The following is a 19,274-nucleotide window of genomic DNA, read 5'->3' as shown; positions in this document are numbered from 1 at the left end:
ACGACACGTTATTGTTGTAAACAAATACGTGTTTTCTCTACTAATTGTTTCTCTACTAACGCAGTGATGACGTCACCGAAATAAAGATGGATTCTCCGAACAGCTAATTGATAAACTACCGGGAAATTAGTCGAGTCTTCTAAAATATTGTACAAAATTTTTTTAATTAACCCACGCCAGCGATGTCAGCGACAAAGCGTACTGTATTATGTAAATTACATTCGTGATTATATACAATACGTATTGTAATTTTAATACGTTAAACATATATGATTTGTATAGTATTTTTACATTTGACATTTATGATAGAATGACATGATTTTCACCATGTTATGTCAAATCTCATTAAAACAGCATGAATGAGGGTAATTTGTCGCTTCCATCATTAGACAATTGCGGCTATTGGGTCGGATTGAAGCGGTGTAAAGCGGCTTATAATGCTGGAAGTGTTATAATTTAATGACATTTCTAGGTTTTGAGTTGTGTTGGACTTACGTGTATAGATTAACAAATTTATAAGTACCTAGACTTGAATATTAATTGAATTTTATATGTGATATAATTGTTTGATCAAAAAATATAATTAAAATAGAAAGTTATCAAAGTTATTATAATAACTCGCGTAGTAAAAGTGACGTTTCGTTTAATTTGCCGCTCGATTTGCTTTCATCACTGTCATCCGTTACCAAAATATTAACAGTTGTATTAAGATCGAAACGAATCGATCTCGGACCCGTTGACAGAACACGGCACAGAGATATTTTTTAAATAATTGCTGGATCATAGAAATTTGAATTACGTAACGAAATATAACAATCGCGAGAGAAAGTACGCGAATCTATAGCGCTTCTGTATTTTTTATGTGATAATTCGTATCTCGAGAACCAGTTGACTAATCTATCTGTTGACCTTCCCGACGTACCTTGAGGCGGAGTTTCTCTTACACGTTCTCACATAACTTCTGTTTTGACAACTCAAATAGCATAAGCGGAGACTTGCACAAACAATTTCTTCAATTATCGTAGTGAAACATTCCTCCGCATAAATTATTATGTAAAATGTGTAAATAATTTCAGAGTATCTAGTATAGTAATAGTCTGCGCTAATGGTTGATGAGTGGTTCTCACCACTCATCAGCGATGTCCTCTAGAACGACGCTGAGAATAGCACATCGTCTTTCTCTAATTTACCAGCTAGGTTTTTTCTTTTACCTTAATGGATGCTATTGTATATGCCCTATCCATTTATTTGTTTCACATTCATACAATTGTATCAAACTTTTGCTTACAAGTTAAAACACTATCTCTCACTTTTATTTACCTCTCACGTGTAATTCTCTCAGCGATATAGGTTTTGTGTCAAGTGCGCTAAGGATCATTTTCCCGTACACAAAGGAACTGTTATGAGGGCCATCACAGGAAACACAGATTTAGGTTACGTTATTACTCGTTGGAATTCTTTGAAGTTCTTGCTTTGGTATTTATTTTTTACCATCCCTACCACTTACCATTGTCTGTCCTGGTGGCCTATTGTTAATATATTTACGGCTGCAATAAAATAACAGATACGTCCCAATAGTATTACCTGCCCTACTTTTGACTGAGAAAATCTATGAAACTAAAACAGTATTAGGAAACAGTAGGAAAAAATAAATAATTTCATACTATTTTTTTATTTTGTTTTTAAAGATATTTTATTGATGCATGACAAATTGCTTGAATTTTTAATAAAATTATATGATCTTGGTACACAGTATATTGTCAACAACTTGCCACCCACCGGGCGACCTATATCTGAAAATAGACAGAAACCGTTCTTCCGTCCCACTACCTTCCTTTATCGATAAAGCATAAAAAAACTTCAAATACTCCTTTAGTACGTTAAATTTATATATACATACTATACCAAATTACTACTAGGAACATTATAACCGCTATAGAATCGGTCAGTTCAAAACAACTTAATTCATTCGTTCCCAATCCTTTATGTAGAGTCAATCATTCAATTATGTTCTTTTTATATTTTCATAGTTGGCCAAATTGTTACGATTGGAGTTGAATGATGTAGGTCACGTTGAAGAACTTACACAAAAATATAATGTCATCGTCGGGAAGATTTTTAAAGAAAATCTCTAAGCTCTTTGAGAATCCTTGAACGTCTTTTAGCGAAGAGATAATCTCAGATTACAGCCTTCAACACACGATTCATAACAACCTAAGTCTTATCTTTATTTAAATACTTGTCATAAAAAAGTCAACATAAAGTAAAATGAAATATATATATGAGTCATATAAATGTATATATTCGTTGTTATTAAGCAAATTAAATTATATCTTAAGGATTATGAAATATGTAGAATTAAATTCATTTTAAAATATAACTACTTTTGCTATGTAATCATTGGACGCGGCTTATGTACATAGTCCTCGGTTGTTGATTCATGTTATGTATGCAACGTCTGCGTTGTACTAAAAAAAAAAAAATCGTCTAGTATAAATTGGAACATAGATTTTACTCACAATAAAGCTGTATGACATTTGTACATATTATTATTCTGTGATATAATTAAAAAGGAACAGATTATAAATAATTACAGAGTAAACGCGCAACACATCGCTTATCAAATCGATTCTATTCCGACTAAGATCGTATTACAATCCACATGTACGCCGGTTCTCCCGAATGGTATCAGATTACGATAAGTTCTTTGAAATCTCATCACAGTATCGGATTGTACTTCGTTGTGTAACATTTCATAGCGTGCAGTTCCCGGACACCACGGATATAGGAACTTAGTCATTTGTTACTCCCATATAAACATATACAACCCGCTCTCGATCACTATAGTATATAATAAGCTTAAAATCGATTTTATATTTATATAAACCGAGTAAATATATTCTCGATCATTAATTAACAGTTATTATTTATTACGTCTGATCTCAGTTTAAAATAATTCTATAACTATATGACAAACGTTTTCCTATTTGCTATAACTCCGATAAAAAAATAAATTTAATAGTTTACATTAATTAAATATATATATTTTAATCATTAACTTAACCCATTTCATAGTGTCTCGTACTAACTGAGTTAACTAATAGGATTTGTCGGTAACTGGTTTCTATCGGGTGCGACGTGTATAAAAGTGCATTTTCCTAAGCTGTGCGCTCTGGCTCGGAGTCGAGCACGTTTTTAGGTCACGTAGGGGTTGTTATAATATTCGTAACTTGTGTAGTTTAAATAAATAGTTAAGAATATGTGCTTGTTTATTAATAAGTTTATTGAACTCGAGTTATGTTAGAAACGAAGAAATATCAAAGGTACTTTACTATATAACACTTTGAAGTCTAAATAAATGTTAGGACTGTATTAATTTTAACTTAGTTTTCGTTACTCTACACCAACCAGGAAGTGTTGAGGACGTCTTACAAAGTAAGTGCCTATGAAAATTAATATGAAATTTGACAAGCTCATTAAATTTAATGGCAAAAGGACGCCGGAATATGGCGTCGTGCCAATGTCTGGAGCGATATCCATTTATAAGGACGTTTACGTATTCTGGCATCGCTTTAGAAAATTTTTGCTATAAAGGATAACGTAAAAAATATATTTTATCAAAAACATATCCAATAATATATGTCTATACTTTTTTTATTTAATTTAATTCAAGATTTATTTCATTCAAGATCTAATTAATAAAGTCAATACGGATAAGGATCAAAATATTTTGGTTCCCTATGTATGCTGTCACCACAGATCCACTTGGTAACATCTCTTTGATCGTGTAACATTCATTGGCTCGGATCCAAAGGGATACAATCCTCTGCAGTTCTGAATAAAATAAATAAATATGGTATCCAGGAACGTATGGTTGACCCACTTCTATGTATGCTATTTCGCCGTTTATCAAGGCTTATATTATTTTTTAGTAATGTTTAAATTGTCTAAGTTAACATTTACACTACACACGTGGCGTTAATAGTTCGTCATACATAAATATTCACACAGCAATAATAACGTATGCTAACGAAAAACGGGAAACGCTTCGTATGTAGTTTGAAATGCAAACCAGTGCTGATACTAAAACTATAAAACGTACGTATGGTAAATAAATATTTACCTTTTATAGTATGTGAGTATAAAATTAAATTCACTTCGATCGTCGTTACCGCTTCCTATTGCTCTTCTCGGGACAGTTTGTGTTACTCGCAGACTCGTCTTATAAACTTCGACATGTGCTAACGGTAGTTTTCTAATAATCACAATGATTTTTTATACACAATATCAATTAAAATACATAAAAAACCGATGTCAAATTTTGCATAACAAATCGTTACCATTTTGTTTTATGCCATATATAAAACATTATAAAACTTTTTGTTTAAGTCAAGAGTTACTATTGTTGAATAATTTCAGCCAAATTGTCTCAACTGTATATCAATCGTGTGAATGCTAATCAGATTATATGTAAACATACTTTCCGTCACAGATAAATAAAGTTAATATTAAGGATTTTATCCAATCCACGATAACAGGACATTACCAACGAGAATTGATGAAGATAATCAATAAGACCTATGAGCTTTCATCTTCATTTCATCTTGTTCTCATGCAGGCGCCGCTGGAACATCTAAAATGGTATAAGCTGTTTGTATGCGTGTTAGTTCCGTGTACAAAAATAGTTCTGGAACGCCGCATTCCACATTCGTCTGCAAGCTGTTCGCCAGCGTTCAGGCATTTCCGACCGTGTGAACATAGCTTTAGTTATGCGATGATATATTTGATCTGATTCTAACGCAAGCTAAACCATCCTTAGCTTTAGTATAATTTGACATCATTTAGACTTAATAATAATATGTTATATTGGTTAAAAAATATCTAGAAACAATTATATTATCAAAAAAATCACTTCCAAATGGTTTATCTCTATTAAAACGTATATATTTATAACATTACTTTGTATGTGACGTTATTGTATAGCGTAAGTAATAACGATCGGTTTAACATCAGAACAAACTTAGAGTACACAGTAAAACATTTTGAGTTCAAAAATATGACTGATATATTTTATTTACAAACTGTACTAAAAGTAATTGTTATATGTATTTGATACTTCTCAGTTAAAATACACGAGTACATATCTCCACCACTTCGGTTTTGATGATAAATTTGAGATAAACCACAGTGCTGACCTTCGTTCTGAAACCGAATAACATGCTGCTATTTCTGTACTTTTAATGCAATCGGTGTAGGATTTGATCGTTTTGAATTTCAAAACGTAACCTTTCTTGACGATATATGAATTTAAAATAGCTATTGATATCAAATCAGTATATAAATATCCTAACTATAATTTCCGTTTAAATTCAATATTTTTGAAATTAATTTATGACTAATGAATATTTAACTCAATTTGAATAACTGGCCGAAGTTACTGTTAGTTTAACTAACGAAAACCGATAATAATAATAATAAAATTACAATTACTAAAAATATTCTGTTATAAGTAAAAATATAATGATTCTACGTAAATATTGAATCAATCGAGCCGAGTTCACCTTGACTGACTGACTTTTGAGTATAGTAAATACGTAAATAGTTTTTATATTTACTAAATCACTGACTCAAAACCGTATGTTTATGTAATCGTGTTTGTTTTCGACTAACACTTGTTTTATTTGACCTCGTACGTATGACGGTGAAGTCTTGTTCGTATAATTTAATATCAACACACGGAATATTCAATAAATAAAAATTTTACAAGTTGCATATCAGATTTTAAAATTTAATCTAATTCAATTCTTTGGTTATACTTATGAGGTCAATAGACTCATATTTTCATCACGATAGATAGTTATCAAATTACTTATTTGCGCCAATTAGTACGGAAGAAACAAACATTTTTTGTGTAATAAAAAATAATGAAAAATGTATTGAGTATTAATATTTTAATGTCCGAAATGCATTATTTATTCTTAATTATTTTACGTCGCAGTGGAAAAAAAATCTATAAATTAAATTGTAATATTTTCCACCAGTCACATAAATTACTATAAATATATCCCTTTTATAATGATTAATGATATCTAAATGCATTCATTATTATATTAAACAATTATTTAAATAAAAATTTTAATGTCATTTTAAAGTCGACATTCAAATCCTTTGACATCTGTCATTTTCTATAAAAATTAAAGGTGTTGTCATAGATCTAAATTATTTTTTTTACTACAGAGTTTTTAATTGGTATGCTATAAAGAGTATAATTCAAATACAATGAAAACAACGTGATAATGACGTGTATGCACATTACCGAGGGCACATTATTTCACACGTGATAACATGATGTAACCTTCGGATGAGGTCTTACAGGTGATGTTGAGCATATTAAATCTCTTAAATAAAACCTCTTTTGCAAACTATTTTAATTATAAAAACTAAATAAATACAACAAATAAGTACATTGGTTTTCGGTGTATTTTTAAGTGATTTAAAATATTTTATATATGTTACCATCCTTCTCATTAGGTTTGTAATTAAAAATATACATTTTTTCTAAGGATCTGAAGATAAAATTTAGTTATTAAATTTACGCCGTATTTGTAAACAATCCTTGCTCTTTTTTATTGCAGTTTTTTTTTTGGCATAGATGACAAAGTTCTATATCTACAAATATATAATTGTTATTCGAACGTGCGTTTCGAGTAATCTCTATATTGTTCTCTCCATTGGTGAAATTCACGTTAAACGTGACGCGGGCTTCATCGTTAATTGTTCGAATAGTTTGCTTCCATTTGCATAAACTTTATCTTTGAATGACAATAAACGAAACGGTTCTTTGACTAACGGAAGACCAAAGCTAGCCATGCCTTCCTGTTCAATTGTTATTCTGCCAACATGAAATTGGCTGTATATTTATTGTCGTAGCAAAAAAAAACAACAATGTTTCTCTTTTATTAACTTTACATAATACAATAACCATATATCCATAATTCCGAAATTATCGCCGTTATGCGTTATAATAGAAATATATATGTGGGATATAACTCACTTTTTTTTTTAATTTTCATTTTATGCGACGTGTTCATTAGTCTACAATTGATCCTTGCAGTATATGTTGGTTTATTTATTAGTCTAGTATTAAAAATATTAATTTTGAGTATTAGGACTGTCCTACACGTGTGTAATATTTATAGCTACAGTTGATACGCTGTTTCCGTTGCTTGTGTTTCCGACAAACGGTCCGTAGCTCGTCGGAATTGTTAATGATTAATGCTTTCACACTTATTAAGAAGAAAAAAAAAATAAAAAAAAATATATATATATATATATATAGTTAGATTAATTAATCACAGACAATAAATTAAGAATCAAATTATCCATGATTTGTTCGAATAACAATAAAGACAGTGTTACGAACGGAAGCCGCCATGTTGTGACGTCATCCAATTGCAGCTAATCTCCTGGAACGTGTTGATTGCAACGTGGGAGGCTGTGGCCCTAAGATTAAAGTACGCCCTGGACTGTAACCTTAGTATATAATTAGTAGTAATGTCAATTATGTAAAACAAAATTATATTAAGTTGTTTTTTTTATCCTAGAATGCAAAGGCATTCCCAATATACAGCTTATATATTACAACAAAAAAAAACAGTTATGAGATGATAATAATGTTATATCTATTATCAATATACTGTCAGTCTATAAAATAGGTTTGGCCCATAAATCTATAGCGGTGTAGGCGCTGTATGCATTAAATAATAAATGCCCTCAATAAATTAATCGTTTCGAAACACAACTTTATGTAAGTAGTAATACGGTGAACCTAATGAGTCAAGATATCCTTACAATTTAAGTTTAATTTTGACCTTATGTCTGCAATGAGGCGAAAGGTAACGAAACTGTTTGGTTCCTTTATATAGAATTATAGCTTTTATTTTAATGGCATTAAAGTTGAAAATTGATTGTTATGCGTTATAATGCGCCATATGGTGTCAATACAGAATTTTAGTTTTGACATTATTACGTTATCCGTCTTCGTTTGTGTTTAATTGAGTTGAGAAATTTAGAAACATGCATTGTGATATTAATATTAAATTAAAATTGAATTAAAAATATAAAATATACCGTTTACACTCATACAATAAAAACAGTAGACAAACAAAAATTTTTTTGTAATATACCAATTCTTTAGTGAACAAGAACATTATTTGCTCATCCGCTGATAGTACGGCAAGACAAGTAGATTGTCTTCTCCTTAAATAAAAGCAATAAAACGTAATGGTTAGCCCTTAAAATTTGAATTACATTCCATCAACTGGCACTACAGTCAATTACAATTACTGTGAAAGTCGCCCTCCATGTTATAATTATTTAATTCTATAAGATTGTTGGAAAGTTCTCGATTTAAAACGGATGTTATTCTAACACATTTCAATTTTTTTTTTATAATTCAAAACCATTATGGAAAAATTTTAAGTGTTCTCACGTCAGCTCAGGAATCGGAAATATTGCTGCCACTTTGCCATAAGTATTTTGTTATATTTCGATAAAAGTTAATGTAAATAACTTCCACTTATTTTTTTAGGTTTTACTTATTTAGTCTGTGCGATGATTTACTGGTAGCGAATTTTGTGAAGAAAATAATATGTTTTAGCGCCATCTAGCGAAATGTCTTTGAACTTTTTACATCGATACCAAACCGACTTGTTCATCTACTATTTTTTAGGCATTGTAAATTTTATAACGTAAATATAAATATATATTCTATGTTATATGCAGCTTTGCCCGCATATGAAACCCTCTTCGAGATACGCGTTATCATCTTGTGAGATTTCAATTGATTTCTTTGGGCCCCTACATTAGATCGTAGCTTGGTGGCAATGCCCTTTCGATAAAAAAAAAACAATTTAGGCAATCACCATTTTATCGATAAGGTCGTCTTTGGGATTATATTATTTGTTCTATAAAATTCTGTACATGAATCACTCTTGTGTTGTACAAAACATTGACAATTATCTATAATTCTATCAATATGATGTTTGAAAGGATTAAAATACGTTTTATGAATGTGCTAGGTTTCAGTTTTAAAATTTCAGTAGCAATGCAACACATAAAAATGTCTTCGAAGTATTCTTGTAAAGCAAAACTATACGAAACATTCTCCAGGCGACTCCGTCAGATGCCCTGGGTGCCAGGGCGTTTTCATCACGAGATAAGTCATTCAGAACTGTTTCACTTCCAGTTTTCAACTATCAAAGGGTCACTTGAACTGACACGATAACATTTCGTTACCGTGTACAGCGAGCAGTCCTAATTAAAGTTCTGTATGCCTATTCTATGTTTGATAAAACTACACACGGAGCGTCAATAGTTTGTCTTCGTACTATAGTACTAATGTGGGTTATTGAATGAGAAAAGTGGGACGCTTCGTACGTAAAAGACATTAAAACAGAATAATCGTACTGACTTCATAATTTGTCAATTTTACTTAAAAGCGTATTAATTTTGATTTAATTATAAATTACTTGTGAATTCTCTCACTGCTGATACTATTATTGTCCCACGAAGATAGGACTAGTTAATTAAATTTCCATTACCCGTCTCTCAATCTCCAACGTAATCTAAAGTTAATGAGCATATTCCTAACATCACTGTAATACGTATTGTGCAATAGCACGTGTATTAAATCCCATTTATTTCAACAATAGGGCATCGTCCTCTGTTACACAACGAAAACATCTTGTTCCATCCAAATAATGGGTAGTTTTGTTCCAATTTTGTGCAACGGAGATCGTGCCAAAGAACTGTTCAAAATAAACACGTCTATTTTTTAATTGCATCACTCCGAATCTATTGCGGGATGTAATTTATTTGTGTTCACTGAGTTATTGTTACCGTTGCATATAAGACTGTACTAATGAATTGTTTATGTCTTGGGTTTTGGTTTATGAAGCAATTTGAATACTTATTTTTTATATTTTATATGCTATGTAGGAAGTATTCCATTATGGGTGATTTTTATTTGTCACCATCAAAATTCAAACCGGAAACAGACGGAAAATAAAGTTGATTGAGGAACTCCGTCAGCCACAAACCTGGTTCCCCTCCATCATTTCCCATACGTAAACTTAATATCCGCTGAAAATTTACCTCCTCGGTATAAAGGTCGACCGATCTTAGTAAACGACTTGTCATTCTTTTCGCGCCAATTCTTCTGTTCGTATATTATACTCTATGCATTTGTTTGTCGTTCCTCTGTGGTCTATATAAATAGATTCTCATTCAATGGCTCCATCAGTCATCGTTATGGTGCCGGCAGATGATAGTCTTTAATGGTAAACGGTCAATTTGATTCAATTTAACAGTACCCGGTCGCCGGTCGCCTCCACTTAGTTAGATTGGACGGGATAAGGGATAGGACAGGGGTTGGTGTGCACTTGACGATTTATCTATTATATTATCCATCAAAAGGATACTACACTCCTATTATTATTTATTATGTAACTGCTCACGTTACAATTTGCTCTGTAAACTTTTTGGTATTTCTCTTCGGTGTTTTGTAGTCACTTATATTTTAACGGCTCTCGCATTAACTTTTTAAATTACATTGGAAACTTTAAATCTTGTTATCTCAAGAGATGTTACTAACTTGAGGATATTTTTCAATCGCGTATAAAGAAAATCTGATGTTATTTTATTATGTATCAATAACAAAATATTTACTTATAAAAATTAATAATTGAATTATTTTACATTTATTACGACACAGGACAACATTACTCGTATATAAAGTTATCATTGTACAGTGAAGCCATCTGAGTCATGTCTATTTCGTTCATTTATCATATTGTTTATATATAGATGTTATCTCGTTGATTGTATGGTTTGGTAACTAATACTGCCATTACCGTAGCGTCCAAACATATATAAAAAGCAACAATTTAATAGCACTATACATACTCCCGACGTTTCGGTTACTTTTCAGCAACCGTGATCACGTGCAGGCGATAGGTCTCGTAGTTTTTTACAAACTAAAGCACGCGTAGTACATGCGAAAAATGTTAGTTTCATTTAAATCAATAATTTCGCTAAGTCTTAGATCTCATAATAAAGGATTTTAAGTGAAAATATTACATTGACGGGACTGTGTACTATAATGCAGGGATAATACAAGTGGCGACTAGATTAGCATAGTTGTTAATTACACACAGAGCTGGACGGTCTGAACTCTAATAGACTCTGTTATCACAATTAGTTGTAATTTGCTAGAATAATTAAATTAGGTCCGTGTTACCACTCCTCTTGTAAATGTATGCTTTAAGTTAAATTTACACCGACAGTAACCATTGATACGACTTTAGTATTTGAACTCTGTTTAAACTTCAAGTTGAATTTTTGTTTAAAGTAACGATGGTTGTTTAATGAGTTCACTCTCGACTTCAGAGATCAGATAAGAATCGCTTCGTGTGAAGGCTGCCCGGCTGATATCTAGGTTAAATTAATAAGCAAAGCTTGGTCGGGCTTGGAACTAGGTAACCACGTAACTTGTGATATAAAAACGATTTTTACAATATCAACCATATCTTAGCGCCTGATCGACGAATTACGGATTAAAATTTAATGTATACACATACATGTCACGCAACTCCGCGGTCTATAACTACAATTAAGTCGCTTGATATTAAATTATAAATTACCACATCCACAGCTTAATTATTTCAGTATAGCAATGTGGCTGCTCTTCATATCAAAGAGTTTTCATCCAGTCACCATTGTAAGACTGTCGCGTAAACCACGCAGTATCACAAAGCACAAAAGAGCAATGCACATAGTACCTATAAGTACGTAGCGTACAACTGAAAATCTAAACTGAAAGGATGTATGCCATCATTGCAATGAGACATTTCCACGTATTGTTGAGGACGGTGGAAATTGGCTGAGAGGGTGTGGAACGCATGCGCGCGGTCCAAGGACACGAGCCGTGGCTCAGTCTGACGGGAGGCACCGTCGCGGCTACCTGTCTCCGAGCTGAGGATGCGGAGTGCCGCATAGACCAGGAGACCGTTCTGTGCCCGCATGCCCGCCCCACCAGCACCTGGAGGCCGCAGAGCGACCCCTAGCAACGAAACTCCGAGGGCTCTTCGATTTAGTCTCGTAATTGGATTTTGCCGTTCGATAAGCAACGATATGCTCATTTGATTGGAAAGCGCTTTCTGCTTTGATATGGCAACTTGCTTTATTACCTCTCGTCAGCTCTGCTTTGTGTAGATGCTTTTTATTTTACTGAAAATTTATTTATTTATAATAGAAAAAAAGTAAAAAGTCCTTACGTAACCCGCGATCAAACGGGTTGCCTAAAATGTGATATCCCTCCTGTGGGTAGACGGAAGCTGGAAGAACATAATACAGTGTACAAAAGTTAATTGTGACTATGACTTGCTGGGAGAGCGTAGGTTTACTCGGCCCTTGTGCACTTCTTGCCTCGTCTGACATCAGGGTGAGTCTGTTACCAAATAAATACAAGGTCGATCGCCACCATCACCGAAATAATCATCATCAATACTAACGATCAATCAATAAAACATAAACCATCGGTAGGCCAAAAACAAACTTAATGATAGCTCCAAACCGTTAGTAAGTAAGTGCGACATTAATAAAAAAATAATAATTTATTAAACCCTAAGGGATGTCTTTTATGAATTCTTCTATAAAAGAAAAAGCAATGGTTATTCTTATAATTAAAGTTTCATTTCCTTTAACAAGGTAAAATATTTTATACAACCATAAAACATAAGGAAGTACACGCGAAAAGCCTATAAACTAAAAACTATGTTCGCATTCCATTTAAGTACATATTTATTTTACAATACGCCCATATTAACGATTCAACAAAGATAAGATTTTTTCATAAACAAAACAATTAGCGTGATGTGTACGATTTGCTGAATAATACCATTTTGGAAAACACACGGAGCGTCCAAATATTTATTTTTCTTAATGGACTTCTTTTGTTGTTTTGGTCCAGTCGGTATCAAATTCTCGTGGGGGTGTAACGTTTGTGAATATGGTTTCCATAGTGCTGTTGACGACAGAGGAGGTTTTACAAAGGAATGGCTTTTGGTACTGTCTTGATTCAATTTGGATCACGCAAGAATTGGAGCCCTTTCAAGAGGTGGAACCGGAACAGGTGTACGCTAAACCTATGCCGAGGGATATTTACTACGCCAGATACCCAGATATACCAAGAAGCGAATCCGAGGACGAGATTCCGTTAACCGTCAAAGGTTTTTGGAACAAACATGCAGAGTGGAAGTCTAGAATATGCATCAGAAATCTATGTTCTCAAAACAAAAACATGACACATTCAACTTTTAGTGCGAAATCTATTAATAACAATACCACTATTGACGTGAGCTGTAAAGCCGTGACTTCGAATGTTAAGAAAAAAAACCGTCCAGAAGCTTTGGATGACGATGAACGGATTCGTGATTTTTTTAACCGTCTGATAGAAAGTGTCCCGCCCCCGCCCGTACAGGATGTATCAGAATTTGCCAGCTCTATGTCTACTTCGCGATCAATTCAACACAATATAGAATGTATTGATCTACCCGACTACGCTGACTTTGAAAGCGATAGATTGCTTCAGCGTTTCGATGAGATGCCCGCTCCTTGTACTTCAACGTTAAAGAAAACTGCGAACTTAACACATAACAGTTTCAGCTCTTCTGACTCTAACCAGGAATGGTACGAAACTATTTACGGAGTATCAGAACTGTTGGATCCTCAAGGATATCCGGGCAAGGGAAAACTTACATCGGATTCTGACTGTCTGATATCCTGGTCCGAGATACTCGAGATTTGCGGTCCAAGCAGCATTTACAGTTATTGTAACAGCACTGAAGAAACTGAAAATATAATAAGTCAGTCTCACCACATGATGAATAATTTATATGATATATCAGGTGATGACGACGAGGAAGCTTATGCCAAATTTTCTATTAATAAACTTCGACAAACAATAAACACGAAAGGAAAGATACAGGATTCGTCATCTATGGAAAATTTAAACTATGAGGAAAATGTCTTGCTAATGTCCATAGTTGAAATCAACCCCTCCTTGCATGAAACTTTCTACAGATTAGCGCCGTCAGATAGTGACGAAGATTTGGTAAATGTTAGATTAGATAAACAGACATATCTATAATCATATTATTCCTGAATATTTATTATTTATTAATAAAAAAAAACAGTCCGAAACAACGCTTATTTTATTTTTATCTCTCGTACTTCCTTAATTTGAGCTCGATGTCGTAAGTAGATTGTTTTTTTTATTAATTTCATTGGCCTTCTCTGGTAGTTAATGAAATTTCTTTCCCTTGTTGCAGCCTCCGGAAAACGAATTGCAGAAGAATTCCGACCGCGTGCTCTCTGAGCACGAACTTCGGGTTCAAAGATCATTGCAGAAGCTCAATGTGCCAGAATGGTATGTTGTTTTGTTCAATCATGATATAGACATTAAGTATACGACGGCATGTCCATATTTTTAATAAAATTGTATGAAAACGGCCATTGTTGTACATTTCACGTGTCTGATGGTACGTGAGTAATATTTTATTTAATATAAAAAAGGTATAAAATGGAATACACGGACGTAATCTAGTTAATAATACGAGCGCATTTTTCGTACGGAAATATCCAACAAGCACGCACTCCAGCTAAGTGGCTTTGCTCATAACCTTTTGAAGTGAAATTCCGTCTGAATTATTCCTGTATGTAATCCACGATATCTCCACAGAACAGTTTCCCACGAGTGTCAACTGATGAATGTTTATAATCACTAACGAAGTTTTAATTGCGACCTGCAGACTCATTGCGAACAATGCTATTATTAATTCGCTCAATAAGACAAAGGGCCATCTATGACCTCATCTTAATATGATATCGCCGATATGTAGATCCCCAACAAAGCACCAACTAAGGTTAATCGATTCAATTTTAATTAAGAGTCATGTGTATTGTGTGTACTTGAGCCACTTTTGATATCGCGAACTGTTGATTCGCCTGACTGAGTCTTTTAGGAATCGAGATAACCCGAAGCATTGTTCTCACCGAGCCAAGGAATCGAGCGATATATAGAGAGAATTTACAGTGTATTTGCAACTGGCGTGTTCTTAGTATTGGAATGTAGTTACTTGATTTTCATTTTTCTTTATCAGGTACAAGAACGCCCCAGCCCCGCGCGAGGGCTTCCTTCTTCGGAAGCGGTTGTCCGACGCTTCATCAGCAGCTCGGTGGAGTGGTCTTAACTCGAAGACCACATCACTGGGCAGTCTCGGTGCTAACAACGCCCAGCCCCCGCCACCTCAGCTATCACCTCACACAACCAGTTTCGGTAGATGGTCTACCAGTCGACTTAACTCGAATCAAGTGAGTTTTTAAACAACAAAAAGTGTCAAACAGTATTTGACAGCCACTAACAATTCATCAGACAGATTCCCAAAAACATGATCATTAATAATGACTGCACTTTAGTAGTTCCAACTTTCCTCATAAACAAACTCATTCATTCAACTCTTCTTCCTCCAGACCTCCCCGTGTTCGTCTACCCGCAGCAGTGTCCGCGGCGCCAGTCCCCTGTGCTCGCCGTCTGCTCGTTCTTCTTTCAGCGCTCGTCAGCCCTACCTCGGCTGGAGGAGTCAGGAGAGACTCAACTCCACTCCACGAACGCCGCATGAGAGGTTAAAGATTGTTTACATATTTTTACTTTCAAATATTATTGAATTTCTTCTATATATTTTTATTTATTAGTATAAGTACATACTTTAATTCATATTTTCGTTAATACATACTCTATAGTTTGAAAAACATAGCAAGGCATGATTTTTTTTTCTTTTTGCTTTACTTGTCCTGTTTTAAACTATAGTAAAAGTATTTAATAGTATAGTCTGAACTATTTACAGTCTACCTTTTTAATTTACATCTTCTAGCTTATAATTTTATTAAAACTCAAACAATAATATGATATTACTGATCTTTTCCAGGCTAGCTTCTTCTCTTCTTCAGCAGTCCGCTTCAGCGAAAGCCGCAGAGGAGATACAGACGTCGATAAAGGAAGTGACGTCAGCGATCGTCCACTACGTATCAGGCTTAGAGCCGGCAAACGGTGACGTAGAGAGGCAACCTTCGCCGCGCTCCAGTCAGAAGTTGTACTGGCTCGAAAGCTCGTTTGTTGGTAAGAAGCTTTTCGTTTTTAAGTACACGCATGATCCAAATAGAATAGAAATGCGAATCAAGGTTGTAGACGTTAGGGCAAAAAAAAATCCAATCAACAGATATATGTTCGTGGCTTTATGTATAAAAAAAAAATGTCAAGATTTATTTCGTCCAAAAAACTAAACTTAAGGTCCAATATAAATAAAAGAAATTTAGATGAATACTTGAATAGTAAATACAGGCTGTATGTATCGTTTTCCAGGTACAAAACCGCTGGAATCTCCTCAGACTCCGCTGGTGGTGTCGGAGTCCCTGCCCCCGGCCCACCCCCGGCCGCCCTCCTCCCTGCGCCTCGAGCACCGCGCGGCGCCCGGTGAGCGAGCGTGACCTCGTACATTGCAGGTTTCGATACTGACCCGGGTGACATTCCCACACCGAGACACCGATGTACCGCATCACCGATACTTCTCTATAAACCCGCAATGTATCGTACATCGCCGGTTTCTTTGCGAAAATATTCGATATTTCCCCACTTAGTCTTCAATGTATCACGTCAGATCCGAATCGATCATTAACATTTCCATACAGAAACACCTACGCATATTAAAGTACGGGGAATCGGTATCCTTTTAGTACCTGAATTTTATTACATTTTTTTATCTGCATTTAACGAACGTCATCCAAACCTGCAGTGTGTTGATGCGTGTTGTGTTAGCTGTTACTGTAAAAGTTATTGTAATGTTGCAGGATATTTTGTTATACTAGCTTAATGAACTGTAAGACTCAGGACCATTATATGCGTATTTAGTGCACCGCACCATATTTACAATGTGTATGACCGAGCACCGGCTTGTAGTTGCTTAAATATCTGTGGCTTGTGACCGTTACACGTGCTTAGTAACAATGGCGCGGGCGGCGTCTTCATGTGTCAAGGAACATCACAAAATAATTTTAAATTCCGCTCCCGCCAAAACTTGTTTAAATTATTTTTTCATAAACGATTATAGTTCCACCATTGTATTTCTTCTGTTTAATTTCATATAAATCGACATTTTATAAGCACAGATATAATGTTTGTGAAGTCATATAGGACTTTTTTGCCATAATTATTTTTGTTTTTTTTTTTTTTTTCAATAAAATCCATCATGGAACCAGTTCGATGAGTATTATCGTATATGTACAGAGTAAATTATTTTGTTTGTGTGTTTATTATTAATGAACATCTATATTAATTAGTTTTAAAGCTAGCCAATAGATAGTTGTAAATATATAACATTGCTACTTGTTATTTTAGGTTCTAATATCTGTTACCTACTTATATTATACGTTTTATGATTTTTTTTTTGTTTCTTTAGTCACATTATTTCCTTTGACGTGCCAGTGGGCGACAGTTATCAGAACCGAGTCATAACGCGGTGGTGAGAAGTGACTAAGACACCCGTCTCATAAAATTAAGTTCCTTCTACTTAAATCACCTCGTAATTTATGTTGGGCCCTCAGCCCTGGTAAATTATACAGGTTCTGATCAAGTAAGAAATTATTTTATACGCGCAATAATACTCGCACCGCCGAAATTACGAAAACGCCCCGAGTTATTTTTTTTTTATTATTATTATTATTGAACGACCAATTATATTTATTATCTATGACTGTTTTAATTGAATCTGTGCAACAGATTGGAACATTAAATTATTTTTAAAAGAATCTGGCAATACTTTTTTTTTTTTTTTGAGAACCGCTACATAAATACGTGAGAAAGCTCTCTGAAATGTTTGAAATATAATATAGTACCTAAATTGTAACAAACTAGCCGTTAGCTGTGTACTGGAATCTCACAAGGGAATTATGTTTTTCATACGTTGTATCTGTCTTCGTAACATTAACCACTGTATGTTTTTAAGTTAATTTTATTATGGTAATTATTAAATATATTCAGTTTTATTTTATTTTTGTTTTATTTTCTGTTCGCCTTAGTTGTTTTTTTTTATTTGTTATCATTAGGTAATGTAATCATGTTGTGTGACTGTGATTTATACATTTAAAAGGTGTCACTAAAGCCTGGATTTGTAAAAACTATTTCCATGGTAAGTAACCGTTATTATTCCAGTAAAGGCACACTGTCCTGTTTTCTGCACCTGTCACCTTTGTTTTGTGCTTACAGAGCCGAACCTAACTCTTTCTCTCTTTATTATTTAAATTATTTAGTTAAAAACTGTAGCTTCATTTGGGAACAGTTACCAAAAGATATAATAGTGATTTCGACGTACCGTTTTTCAGACTGGCAGGATTCTCAGCGTTCTCTAAACCTGGGCGTAACTCGCCCGTCCCCGGGTTCAACGACCCTCGAAGACGTGCTGGATTCACTTCTGGGGCTTCCTTCTCAGCCCACCAGAGTTCCCACTCCTCAACCCAGCCCAAGGAAATCAGCGAGTCCATATTACTTGCTCAGCGGAAAGGTATTTATTTTCTTATCCATATATTATTTGTCACGTTCATATTCACGTTAAATAATACAACCACTACTCCTTCTGACTCCTGTGCATTCTAAAACTTGAATTTAAGTTCAAAAAAATAAAATAACATATTTTTTTTATATTCTGTTTATTATACAAAACAACAGAATGAAATTTTTATCAAAATACATCAAGTGGTATTTTTGAGAGTATACCCATATACATAACCCATACCTGTATCATATAGAAGTTGTTTGTGAAAAGCGAGATGTATGTACACAGAGTCCTCGCTACGAGCAACTGGCTAGCAGCGGCCACAGCAGCATTTCGCCAGCTTCCCGTTTCCTCGGCACACCCAGTGAAGCCCCCAGCTCCCTCACCGACCCCAGCCCGGACCACGATCGACCAGGTAGGAACGATATGTAAGTCAAGGCCGTTCCAATTTTTTATACCTACCTTCGCCTTTATATCTCGCTTAAGCTTGACCGATTGCGAACAATTATAGGGAAGTGATTCATCCGGCGCCGCGGCTTCCGAGGTACCTTAGGTGTTTGTTTCCCCTCACAGCAACTATCCCATTCTCTTATTTAACTTCCTCACTCC

The 19,274-nt window shown here is 34.3% G+C and overlaps 1 protein-coding gene across 3 annotated transcripts in view; it reads left to right on the top strand.

Annotated features, from left to right (window-relative positions):
* The window catches only part of LOC116768614 (serine/arginine repetitive matrix protein 2), a 45,861-nt gene that overhangs the window by 23,289 nt on the left and 3,298 nt on the right, over nt 1–19,274 (top strand). For all 3 annotated transcript variants that reach the window (XM_061527057.1, XM_032659371.2, XM_061527056.1), the window contains exons 4-10: nt 14,391–14,488; nt 15,222–15,432; nt 15,592–15,743; nt 16,047–16,237; nt 16,481–16,591; nt 18,496–18,674; nt 18,954–19,080. In XM_061527057.1, the coding sequence (XP_061383041.1) occupies nt 14,391–14,488; nt 15,222–15,432; nt 15,592–15,743; nt 16,047–16,237; nt 16,481–16,591; nt 18,496–18,674; nt 18,954–19,080 (1,069 nt within the window). The remainder of the gene's footprint in view (nt 1–14,390; nt 14,489–15,221; nt 15,433–15,591; nt 15,744–16,046; nt 16,238–16,480; nt 16,592–18,495; nt 18,675–18,953; nt 19,081–19,274) is intronic.

Source organism: Danaus plexippus (genome assembly GCF_018135715.1).
Source record: "Danaus plexippus chromosome 3 unlocalized genomic scaffold, MEX_DaPlex mxdp_34, whole genome shotgun sequence".
In the NCBI taxonomy this organism is placed as follows: domain Eukaryota; kingdom Metazoa; phylum Arthropoda; class Insecta; order Lepidoptera; family Nymphalidae; genus Danaus; species Danaus plexippus.
Note: the sequence above shows the minus strand (reverse complement) of the source record. Positions and strands in the feature narration are given on the sequence as shown.